At 49.6% G+C, this 13,302-nt stretch overlaps 1 protein-coding gene across 2 annotated transcripts in view; it reads right to left on the reverse strand.

Annotated features, from left to right (window-relative positions):
* The window catches only part of ITFG1 (integrin alpha FG-GAP repeat containing 1), a 157,404-nt gene that overhangs the window by 69,555 nt on the left and 74,547 nt on the right, over window positions 1-13,302 (reverse strand). For both annotated transcript variants that reach the window (XM_077288753.1, XM_077288754.1), the window contains exon 11: window positions 1,452-1,593. In XM_077288753.1, coding sequence (XP_077144868.1) covers window positions 1,452-1,593 — 142 coding nt within the window. The remainder of the gene's footprint in view (window positions 1-1,451; window positions 1,594-13,302) is intronic.

A 13,302-nucleotide genomic window follows, 5' to 3' on the forward strand; every position in this document is an offset into this window, starting at 1 on the left:
TTTTTATTTTTTAGAGTGCGATCTAATGATATACATCCGAGGCTCCGACTAACAGATCCTTTATAAAATATGGGGAGACTCCGACAATAAATAGGGTCAATTGTTTCTTTGGCAGAAGATCAATCTTTTTTTGTTTTGCACTTATCGCCAACATCAAAGTAATAAATCCGCACGGACCGGCGCAGTGAATTATTCAAATCAGATTTTATTAAAAGCTACATGGACGGAGCTGGGGGTCTGGAGTCGCCGCTAATAAATTTATGGTATTAATTATGCCGATCTCCACTGCACTACTGTGATAACAGGAGCCATAAAGTCAGATATGGAGTCACCCAACTTCACCAGGAACGGATAGAAAGAGGAATAAGTTTCCAGGGCAAAACAGAAGCCGTAATAGGAAAATGGACACTCTGCAAACTGGGGTAGAGACATCCGATGTGAACGGGGATCAGCAGTTAGAGGGGTCTGTAGGATTATACAAAGCGGTCTGGACCAATGCACTGAAAGCGCAAGCGCCATGCCTGACAAAGTGTAAGCAAAGGCGCTGTCCGTGCCCAACCAGCTAAAAGCGCAGGTGCCGTCCATGCCCGACCCAATGAAAGTGCACATGATGTCCGTGCCCAACCAGCTAAAAGCGCAGGTGTCATCCATGCCCAACCAGCTAGAAGCGCAGGTGCCGTCCATGCCCGACCCAATTTAAGTGCACATGATGTCTGTGCCCAACCAGCTAAAAGCGCAGGTGCCGTCCATGCCCAACCCAATAAAAGTGCACATGATGTCAGTGACCAATCAGCTAAAAGCACAGGTGCCGTCCATGCCCGACCCAATAAAAGTGCACATGATGTCCGTGCCCAACCAGCTAAAAGCGCAGGTGTCGTCCATGCCCAACCAGCTAGAAGCGCAGGTGCCGTCCATGCCCAACCCAATAAAAGTGCACATGATGTCTGTGCCCAACCAGCTAAAAGCACAGGTGCCGTCCATGCCCGACCCAATAAAAGTGCACATGATGTCAGTGCCCAACCAGCTAAAAGTGCAGGTGCCGTCCATGCCCGACCAAATAAAAGTGCACATGATGTCAGTGCCCAACCAGCTAAAAGTGCAGGTACCGTCCGTGCTGACCTGCTAAAAGCACAGGTGCACTGGTGTTGTCCTTAACCGTTCCAGGTGTCATTCGTGTCAGGCCTGATGCGATAACAGCACAGGTGCTGTCCATGCCCAAACCACCAAGAGCCAGAGACGCCGTCTGTGTCAGCCCGCTAATAGTGCAGGCGCCCTTGTATTGCGGCTTTGAGCTGCCATGTGTAGTGCATCCTATAAATCCTGCTTCATTGGCCCTGAAGTCTCTTCCTAATTATTATTATCAATTGCTTTCATTATGTGCTCATATCTGACACCAAAGGAGCCGGAGCGGCGCGTTCAGAGGCAATTAAAAGTAGCAAAAGCGTCCTCACGTCTTCATAAGTGTCAAAGAAGGTCACCATCGCTGCGTCCTTTATCTGATTGAGGTCGGAAATCTCCCAGTGGACGTCAAACATCCTGGAGCAGGTGCTGTTCTTACATGGGACGTTCTCCAGCAGGAAGGCTTGCTGCTCACTAGGAGAGAGAACAGATCCATCAGAGACAAGTCCTATCGCCGTGTGATCAGCCCGATCTGCTCTACTTCTATGTGTATGACAAGTACCCCGAGGGTCAGAGCCATTATCCTGTACCCCGAGTGTCAGTGTCATTATCCTGTACCACGAGTGTCAGCATCATTATCCTGTATCCAGAGTGTCAGTGTCATTATCCTGTACCCCGAGTGTCAGAGTCATTATCCTGTACCCCGAGTGTCAGAGCCATTATCCTGTACCCCGAGTGTCAGTGTCATTATCCTGTACCACGAGTGTCAGCATCATTATCCTGTATCCAGAGTGTCAGTGTCATTATCCTGTACCCCGAGTGTCAGAGTCATTATCCTGTACCCCGAGTGTCAGTGTCATTATCCTGTACCCCAAGTGTCAGTGTCATTATCCTGTACCACGAGTGTCAGCATCATTATCCTGTATCCAGAGTGTCAGTGTCATTATCCTGTACCCCGAGTGTCAGTGTCCTTATCCTGTACCCCGAGTGTGAGTGTCATTATCCTGTACCCCGAGGGTCAGTGTCATTATCCTTTACGAGTGTCAGCGTCATTATTCTGTACCACGAGTGTCAGCATCCTTATCCTGTACCCCGAGTGTCAGCGTCCTTATCCTGTACCCCGAGTGTAAGTGTCATTATCCTGTACCCCGAGTGTCAGCATCATTATCCTGTACCACGAGTGTCAGTGTCATTATCCTGTACCCCAAATGTCAGTGTCATTATCCTGTACCCCAAGTGTCAGTGTCATTATCCTGTACCCCGAGTGTCAGTGTCATTATCCTGTACCCAGAGTGTCAGCATCATTATCCTGTACCCTGAGTGTCAGTGTCATTATCCTGTACCCCGAGTGTCAGCATCATTATCCTGTATCCAGAGTGTCAGCATCATTATCCTGTACCCCGAGAGTGAGTGTCATTATCCTGTACCCCGAGGGTCAGTGTCATTATCCTGTACCCCGAGTGTCAGTGTCATTATCCTGTACCCCCAGTGTCAGAGTCATTATCCTGTACCCCGAGTGTCAGCGTCATTATCTTGTATCCCGAGTGTCAGCATCCTTATCCTGTACCCCGAGTGTCAGCATCCTTATCCTGTACCCCGAGTGTCAGCGTCCTTATCCTGTACCCCGAGTGTGAGTGTCATTATCCTGTACCACGAGTGTCAGTGTCATTATCCTGTGCCCCGAGTGTCAGTGTCATTATCCTGTACCCCGAGTGTCAGCATCATTATCCTGTATCCCGAGTGTCAGGGTCATTACCGCGTACCCAGAATGTCAGCGTCCTTATCCAGTACCCTGAGTGTCAGCGTCATTATCCTGAACCCCACGTGTCAGTATCATTATCCTGGTCCTCTAGTGTCAGAGTCATTATCCTGAACCCTGAGTGTCAGTGTCATTATCCTGGTCCTCTACTGTCAGCATCATATTGTACCCTGAGTGTCAGCGTCATTGTGACCACTCACCACCCAGGTGTCTTCCTGCTTTACATCCCACATGTTCCCTATATCAGACAGATAAACGGCTAAGCTCCAGCTCATCATTGATCACATGACGATCACCCCCCATCCTCTGCGGTGGCGTCTCACGCAGGGCGCAGGATGATGGAATCCACTCAATACATTAGGAAGCCGCGGTTTAAATTTCAGGAGCAGAACAATCTTTTCTCACATCCCCCAAGCACACGGCTCCATCTGCAGCCCCCCACGACGAGGCCAATCATCTCCAGATCCTCGCATTGGTCCTCCTCTCCAGGCAGCGCAATGCGGGGGAGGGGCGGATTACACTGATCCGGCCATTGTCTTACAATTATAACCCAACTAACGGCGACTAACGTCGTATCTCGTACCCTGGTCACACGCCAGGCACACGACTCGCCCAACCGGAGGGCGATACAAGTGACTGCTCTTACTATAGTCAGGTCAAATCCGGCAATAATCACAGCTCCCAATAAGGCTCTAATAGTATGGAAGCATCACAAGAGGAGCGGCCAAAATCAGCCATAGTCACAAGAGGAGAGGCCGAAATCAGTCATAGTCACAAGAGGAGCAGCCAAAATCAGCCATAGACACAAGGGGAGCGGCGAAAATCAGCCATAGTCACAAGAGGAGCGGCCAAAATCAGCCATAGTCACAAGAGGAGCGGCCGAAATCTCAGCCATAGTCACAAAAGGAGTGGCCTAAATCAGCCATAGTCACAAGAGGAGCAGCCAAAATCAGCCATAGTCACAAGAGGAGCAGCCAAAATCAGCCAGAGTCACAAGAGGAGCGGCCAAAATCAGCCATAGTCACAAGAGGAGCGGCCTAAATCAGCCATAGTAACAAGAGGAGCAGCCAAAATCAGCCATAGTCACAAGAGGAGAGGCCGAAATCAGCCATAGTCACAAGAGGAGCAGCCAAAATCAGCCATAGTCACAAGAGGAGAGGCCGAAATCAGTCATAGTCACAAGAGGAGCAGCCAAAATCAGCCATAGACACAAGGGGAGCGGCGAAAATCAGCCATAGTCACAAGAGGAGCGGCCAAAATCAGCCATAGTCACAAGAGGAGCGGCCGAAATCTCAGCCATAGTCACAAAAGGAGTGGCCTAAATCAGCCATAGTCACAAGAGGAGCAGCCAAAATCAGCCATAGTCACAAGAGGAGCAGCCAAAATCAGCCAGAGTCACAAGAGGAGCGGCCAAAATCAGCCATAGTCACAAGAGGAGCGGCCTAAATCAGCCATAGTAACAAGAGGAGCAGCCAAAATCAGCCATAGTCACAAGAGGAGAGGCCGAAATCAGCCATAGTCACAAGAGGAGCAGCCAAAATCAGCCATAGTCACAAGAGGAGCAGCCAAAATTAGCCAGAGTCACAAGAGGAGCGGCCGAAATCTCAGCCATAGTCACAAGAGGAGCGGCCTAAATCAGCCATAGTAACAAGAGGAGAGAGCCAAAATCAGCCATAGTCACAAGAGGAGAGGCCGAAATCAGCCATAGTCACAAGAGGAGAGGCCGAAATCAGCCATAGTCACAAGAGGAGCAGCCAAAATCAGCCATAGTCACAAGAGGAGCAGCCAAAATCAGCCAGAGTCACAAGAGGAGCGGCCGCAATCTCAGCCAGAGTCACAAGAGGAGCGGCCTAAATCAGCCATAGTAACAAGAGGAGCAGCCAAAATCAGCCATAGTCACAAGAGAGGCCGAAATCAGCCATAGTCACAAGAGGAGAGGCCGAAATCAGCCATAGTCACAAGAGGAGAGGCCGAAATCAGCCATAGTCACAAGAGGAGCAGCCATAGTCACAAGAGGAGCAGCCAAAATCAGCCATAGTCACACGAGGAGCGGCCGAAATCTCAGCCATAGTCACAAGAGGAGCAGTCAAAATCAGCCATAGTCACAAGAGGAGCAGCCAAAATCAGCCATAGTCACAAGAGGAGCGGCCGAGATCTCACCCATAGTCACAAGAGGAGCGACCAAAATCAGCCAAGTCACAAGAGGAGAGGCCGTAATCAGCCATAGTCACAAGAGGACCGGCCGAAATCAGCCATAGTCACAAGAGGAACAGCTGAAATCAGCCATAGTCACAAGAGGATGCTGCCCTTCCCGTGGTTGTTCCTTCCCGGTGAAAGACCTGGCTATTCATTGCTTGCGTTGAGAAACACGTGATGGTGTGTCCGCGGCTTTTCTACATGCATTTGCATATTTCCCATTAGGGATGGGGGCAGTGTTCTGGATCACTGCGTTGAGAAACACGTGATGGTGTCTCTGCGGTGTTGGATGTTTTGATCTCCCCGAGGTCATTCACCCTTATGTTTATAGTCTTTTCACTAGGCACTGCTCCTAATAGCCAGTTTCCTACTCCACACTGATGAGGGGCAAATACCCCGAAACAGCTGTCTGTGGATGGATACCATGTTTTGGCATAGGTGGTTTTCCTTTATTGGATGCTGCCCTTCCCATGGTTGTTCCTTCCCGGTGAAAGACCTGGCTATTCATTGCTTGCGTTGAGAAACACGTGATGGTGTCTCCGCGGCTTTTCTACATGCATTTGCATATTTCCCATTAGGGATAGGGGCAGTGTTCTGGATCACTGCGTTGAGAAACACGTGATGGTGTCTCCGCAGTGTTGGATGTTTTGATCTCCCCGAGGTCATTCACCCTTTTGTTTATAGTCACAAGAGGAGCGGCCGAAATCAGCCATAGTCACAAGAGGAGAGGCCGAAATCAGCCATAGTCACAAGAGGAGAGGCTGAAATCAGCCATAGTCACAAGAGGAGAGGCTGAAATCAGCCATAGTCACAAGAGGAGCAGCCGAAATCAGCCATAGTCACAAGAGGCGCCGAAATCAGCCATAGTCGCAAGAGGTGCTGCCGAAATCAGCCATAATCACAAGAGGAAAGGCTGAAATCAGCCATAGTCACAAGAGGAAAGGCTGAAATCAGCCATAGTCGCAAGAGGAGCTGCCGAAATCAGCCATAGTCACAAGAGGAGAGGCCGAAATCAGCCATAGTCACAAGAGGAGCGGCCAAAATCAGCCATAGTCACAAGAGCGGCCAAAATCAGCCATAGTCACAAGAGCAGCCGAAATCAGCCATAGTCACAAGAGTAGGGGCCGAAATCAGCCATAGTCACATGGAAGAGGTCGAAATCAGCCATTGTCATATGGAGGAGAGATCGAAATCAGCCATAGTCACAAGGAGGAACAAACTCATCCATAGTCACAAGAGGAGAGGCTGAAATCAGCCATAGTCACAAGAGAAGCAGCCGAAATCATCCAGTCACAAGAGGAGCTGCCGAAATCAGCCATAGTCACAAGAGGAGCTGCCAAAATCAGCCATAGTCACAAGAGGAGCGGCTAAAATCAGCCATAGTCACATGGAGGAGAGGTCGAAATCAGCCATAGTCACAAGGAGGAACAGACAAACTCATCCATAGTCACAAGAGGAGAGGCTGAAATCAGCTATAGTCACAAGAGGAGCAGCCAAAATCATCCACAGTCACAAGAGGAGAGGCTGAAATCAGCCATAGTCACAAGAGGAACAGCCAAAATTAGACAGTCACAAGTAGGAGCAGATGAAAGCCATAGTCACAAGAGGAGCGGCCGAAATCAGCGATAGTCACAAGAGGAGCAGTCGAAATCAGCGACAGTCACAAGAGGAGCGGTCGAAATCAGCCATAGTCACAAGGGGAGAGGCCGAAATCAGCCATAGTCGCAAGAGGAGCTGCCGAAATCAGCCATAGTCACAAGAGGAGCTGCCGAAATCAGCCATAGTTACATGGAGAGGTCGAAATCAGCCAGTCACAAGGAGGAACAAACTCATCCATAGTCACAAGAGGAGAGGCTGAAATCAGCCATAGTCACAAGAGGAGCAGCCGAAATCAGCCATAGTCACAAGAGAAGCTGCCGAAATCAGCCATAGTCACAAGAGGAGCTGCCAAAATCAGCCATAGTCACAAGAGGAGCTGCTGAAATCAGCCATAGTCATGAGAGAAGCGGCTGAAATCAGCCATAATCACGAGAGGAGCTGCCGAAATCAGCCATGGTCATGAGAGGAGCTGCCGAAATAAGCCATAGTCACAAGAGGAGCTGCCGAAATAAGCCATAGTCACACGGAGGAGAGGTCGAAATCAGCCATAGTCACACGGAGGAGCGGTAAAAATCAGCCATAGTCACAAGGAGGAGCAGCCAAAATCATCCATAATCACAAGAGGAGAGGTTGAAATCAGCCATAGTCACAAGAGGAGCAGATGAAATCAGCTATAGTCACAAGAGGAGCAGCCGAAATCAGCTATAGACACAAGAGCAGCAGCGAAAATCGGCCATGCAATGTCTGGAGATCACTGACAGAAGCAAAAACTTCTGTGTCTCCATGGTAACAGACAACACACTACTGAGCAGTCGGGATGTGACAATGACCAAACTGTGATGTGAAGAGGACAAGGTCATAGAATCTCCAAAATAGGGGATCCTCTGCGGCAGCTCCAGAATGCGGCAGATCCTCTGGATCCTCTAATGCACAGCAGGTTTTGTAGGGTGCTCTGTTTACAGTGGTTCTTGTGGGTAGTTCCTGATATAAAACGCGTTTCTTGGAGTAATCCCGGTATACATCGGGTCTTGTAGAGTGTTCCCAGTATAAGGCAAGTCTTCGTGGGTGCTCATTGTATTTCCTGGGGCGCTCCAAGTCCATGGTTTGTCATATGAAGGGTTCCCAGTATTCAGTGGGTCCTCTAGGGTGCTCTGTATACAGTAGTGGGGTGTTCCCGGTATTCAGCGGGTCTTGGGTGTTCCTGGTCTATGGCAGGTCTTTTGTGATGTACCCAGTCCATGGTGGGTCTTGTGGGGTGTCTGCTAAACAAGCGCTCAGCCAGCCCCCTCCTTTATAACAGTTGATACATAGATAGAGCAGGGGTTGTCCGCCACCATTATGATAGCGTCTCTATCAGGAGGATAATGGTAAAGGCGTCACATTTTGACGGTCTTTTGTAAGGAAGGGGGGCTCATAACTGTCCCTGGAATTGGGGCCCCATCTATTCCTATCCCAGGGTAATCTTGACGCTAGAGAGGTCAGAGTCTCTAACCTTACTATGCTCCTGTTAACCCTGATCCGTCCCCTCTCTACCCCATGAGGCCTGGGACAGAAATGCAAGGTAAACAAGACACAAAGACAAAGCAGGGATAACAGAGAGTAACAAACATTTACCAAAGGGAGAGCGAAGGATAGGAATGTACGAACCAAATGGGAATGGGACAATGAGGAAAGCATACACCCAAAAACAGCATGCAACAATCTCCAGTTGCAACAGTGGTCTACAATTCAGCACAGCATTTCCAAGGAGCTAGGAAGGAAAGCTCTCACTGGCAAGGGAGAGAAGGTTTGGCCAGATTTTATAGGGAGAGGTAATGACCTGATCAGAAGCAGATGAAAACAGAGATGCAAGTTTCTGACCAGCATAGAAAGGGTCTTTAACCTCTTCAACACCAAAGAAAAGTGAATTCATTTAATATGGGACACAAACACACAGGTTAAATGGAAGCTCTGTGATTCACAGTACATAGTGATCTTCTAACCCCAGATCTTCCAGGAGGACGTGACATACTGGTGACAAAAGAGTGATAAAATCTAGGTGACAACTTGTCTCTATATTCATGGATCTCAGTCTGATCGATCATCGTTGGGATGTACTGGAAAAACAAGTATGATCCATGAAGGGGGCACTGAGAGCAGGACGACGATGTGCCGACGACGTCTGGTGAGTCCAGTCCTGGACAGGGAGCACAGACACCCTATTGGGGGGGTAATGTTATCGGGGAAGCAGTCATTCCAGATGGTGTGTTCTGCTCCTCTCCAGTATAATCCCGGATACTTTACATCCCATAATTGGCCCCATTATTCCCGGAGAGGATGTAGACAGCTCTGGCGGGACTCATCCGTTACTGTTAATCCGGACGGCGGAGCGGCCCTCGGGCGATCAGCTATCAATCCTCTACGTGGAGGAGCCTCGGAAATTTCTTATACACACTCGGCTCAGACGAGGGGATGATGGAGCGAGTGCCGTGCGGAAAGGATTCCCCTGGTCTAAATCACCAGGGGAAGAAAAGCACTGAAATACGTATCCAGGGGCCCGGAATGAGGATCGATACTTCAGAAACTTATAAATGGCATGTGACTTCAGCTCTGTTCATCCTCCATGCTTTACACTGCAGCAACACTATCAGTTAGCATTTCATAGAGCTGGCTGGCTGACAGCTTGTTGCAATAGCTAAACCAGCCTCCTACATTGAGAGGAGGACATAAGCACAGCCAGCCCCCTCCTGTAGCATGGCCTATGTGATCCGGGACATCCAGGACGAATGCAACCGATCTCCGTAGCGCCTGCTCCTTCCTGACAGAGGAGACTTGTATGTCCTTGTCTCTAACACGCGATTCACTGCGCCATTTCCCTGAGCCCCCTCTGTGCGCGGCGAGAAATGGAGTCAGCGGGACGGGCCGACGCTTATCTCCTTAATCAGGACGATCCATCACCGGAATGAGATCTGATGAACACGTTCCAGGAATAGAAGAGGAAATTAAACGGCCGTTCTGCTTGATAGATCCGACACGTCCATTTCCTAACTATGTGTTGGAAGAGACTGAATGTAAATGGCGCCGGTCGTCCCCGGATGAGACGGACGACGCTGCGTAATTCTCGAGACCTCAAAACCCGGCACGAGGACGGCTTCAGAGCCGTAATTATAGAAAGTCGCAGCGTTTTTGGTTTTCTCATGTTAGCGACTTCCCGGATGCACCTGGCGGATTGAGCTGTCCCCGAAGTGACAGCAAGAAGGGTTAATCCGTGGCGGGGCATCTCCAGGGGAGATAACGAGGAGTAATGGCGCCATGCGGGAGACATAATTGCATCTTATAAGCAGATAAATCAATAGAGAGAGGAGCTCGGCTGCAACGGGGAACCGCGCCACAACGCCTCCATAGCAGAGAGATATTGACCGCCTGATCGCCGAATCCCCCCAATCAGAGTCTGGCGCTCCTTCCAAGATGCTTCTGATTAGTTTTCTGTAGCGTAGAGACCACCCTGGAAATTAGCCGGGGGGGGGGGGGGGGGGGGGGAGGCATGTGTGATGCAGAGATCGCCAGATCTGGGGACGGCCGCCATTATCACCCATCCGTCATCCTGGGGTCACCAAACAGCAGATGAGACCTGAGCTCTGACCAAGGGTAAGTGAAGGAGACTCCCAGAGATTGGAGCAGGCGACTCAGGTGCGCGGCGGGAAGAGATAAAATTGGCTCCTGCCGAAACATTTCACTTCAAGTATCAGCTATGAGAGCGCAGCCGGCGGAGACTCGGGAGCCGCCGCAATCACAGATTTCCAATTACAAGCTCGCGCTCCAGAGGTTGCACCTCCGCCAGGTTTTCTAATTAAAGCAGACAATTAATACTACGTTGCCGGAGGTCTGAGCAGCGGTGCCGAACGCTGCCGCTCACCGCGGTCACAATCCCGACCACTGCCGCAACGTGTAATGTCACTTACCTGGATGGGATCGCCTGCGAGTCCTGCTGTCTTCTGGATGTCAGACCTATCTGCTCCTGGGAAAGCTGGGTGACAGCGGATGAGGCTGCTGCTATAGATCACACATAGGTTGACAACCAGAAAGCCTCTGCATCTGGGAAAGCTGGGTGACAGCAGATGAGACTGCCGCTACAGATCACACACAGGCTAACAACCAGCTAGAATCAGATCTTAGGAAAGCTGGATGGGTGACAACTCATACTCCTGCAATAACAGCTCCAGCAAGGGTTGTCATATAGTCTCTGCAGACATTTCTGCTTCTGGAAAAGCTGGGTAACTACTTTATACCATTGCTTTGAAAGCTCCTACAAGGGCAATTATCTGTTCCCAGAAAAGCTGTGTGACAATCGAAACACCAGCTCTGGCATAGATTGTCACACAGTAAGCGTTGGCAGCATTATCTTAACTATCTGTTTCTGAGAAAGCTGGGTGACGTTCACTAAGGCTGCCATCACAGTTCATACAGGGCTGTCATCTGATTAGTCTGTATTCTGACCATTTATGATTGTAGGGAAAGGTGAGTAATATCTGCTATGGCAGCCAACACACGAGGTAGCATCCAATAATGTTTTTTTAGGACAGCAACCAACTTTCTCATACTCCTGTCAGTCTCTCATCTTAAGTCTAGTGGTAATAGAGGAGAAGGGGTACATCACTGGATCTTCTGAACTTTTACCCCTCGAGGACATTGGTATTTACTCCAGGCCATGAGCACTCATAGTGGTTGCCACCCAGCTTTCCCAGGAACAGACAAAACCAACAGCGGCTGAATGCCCCAATACCATAGAAGAGGCTGAACACAAAATAACCAGGATCATCCTGTCACATTTGCAGCTCAGCGGCGCCTCCTTCACGTGCCCCATCATCATCATTGTCACACTGCGGAGATGTCTCACTTTCCGGATCGCCAAGGCTCCTCAATTACAGCTTATTAGGCAGCTGTGGGTAATTATGGCGGCACCGTCAGGAAAGTGGGTGCTGATGTAATGCATGCTGTGGCACTAACACGCACTTATCCAAAGCTGGGCGCCAATACTTCTGCAACGATGTGTGATTAGGTACAATAAATGTGATGCCGAGATAGGCATCACGCTCTGCAGTTGTAATGTCGCAGGTTCAGGACGAACCGGACAGGCACTTGTTCCACAGCGCCAGAAAACAGGGTGGAGGGGGAAAGTGACTAATTGGTTTCAGATCGGTAACAAATTGGTTAGCGGTCAATAATCAAAAATAACTATTCACAACAGGGACACGAATCAGGCAAAACACAATGTCGACACGTGTGTGGTTCACTGAACTCCTGAAGAAGCAGAGACGGTGAAACGCGTTGGCTAATTATGACCTTCATCAGGATGATGCTTAGCCGGGGGATCACTACCGCTCAACTATCATTAGCAAACTAATAACCAGATAAAGTCCCCGACCGGTAACCAATTACTTGTCAATCCCAGTTGTATGATAAAGATTAGTCGCCGACCAGTAACCGACTAGTCGTCAATGTCATTTGAACAGTAACTGATTAGTAATCAAACTTCATCAGCGAATAATCAGTTACCGGCCGCTGATGGATGCACACAACCTGCCAACTTGTCACCAACTTGGCTACTAACCGGACACCAATAGACTGATGGTTGATGGGTAGTTACCAGTCAGCAACAAATCTGTTACTGGTGACTACTTGCTGGTAATCAATTGGTGACAGATTGACGATTGTCCAGTGACTAGTTAGATACTGATCGGCGGATGCTTAGTGACTGGTAAGTGAATATCAATGACTGACCGGTAACTTATTGGCGAATGATCGGTGTTTTATCAGAGACTGATTGATCACCGATCAGTCCTCTGTCACTGATCAATCAGATGTGATCAGTCAGCCATCGAGCAGTCACGTAGAAGATCTAAATCTGATGTTTTTCTTACTAATACTAATTAGCATTTGCGCGGCACGGACGCGCGTCGGAGTGCTAACAACTATCTGCGCGTCCTCCAGGAGAGAAACTTCTGAGAACAGGAGAGAGTAGCTGAGCGCAGTAAGAAGCCATTTCTCGCTGCTCCAAATCCTGTCGTAACATTTTCTAAATATTCGTCTGGCTGCGTGCCGGCCCCGACTAATGTGAGGCTGGCTGCTATCGGAGATGTGGAGGTGAGAACAGTGGGGAACGGAGATGAAAAACACAGCTGGGGCTTCTCTTTATTTTTTACTTTCAAGTCCTGACTAAAGCGCGGCAGCGTCCCCCCGTCCACAGCCTCGCTGCACAATGCATTCGTACTTTTCCTTTATAGATTGGCTTTGGCGCGGCCCCTCGGAAGCGAGTACGGTTATTTGTGTTGCTGTGATTAGGAGCCCCTGCCCGGCGCGATGACGCGTTTCTGGAAGAAAACCAAGTTGTGCGTAGTATTTTTTCCCTCTCTGACGACGTGTGTGTGTGTGGGGGTTTTACTTTCCACCTCCCGCGGTCGCCTCCGTCAGCGGGCGTCAGTCGCCTCCGTGCCGCGGGTTCCAATTTTCGCTAAGTAATTCAAGAAATGTATTTTCCTCGTTTTCGCCGCTGACCCTTCCAGTGCCAAAAACCTACTTCACCCCGCGTGTTCCCACATAGCCCCCGAAACGCGGCGGGAACCAAACAGGCGGAACAAACAATAGCAGCT

This window comes from Ranitomeya variabilis, chromosome 2 (assembly GCF_051348905.1).
Source record: "Ranitomeya variabilis isolate aRanVar5 chromosome 2, aRanVar5.hap1, whole genome shotgun sequence".
NCBI classification, from domain to species: domain Eukaryota; kingdom Metazoa; phylum Chordata; class Amphibia; order Anura; family Dendrobatidae; genus Ranitomeya; species Ranitomeya variabilis.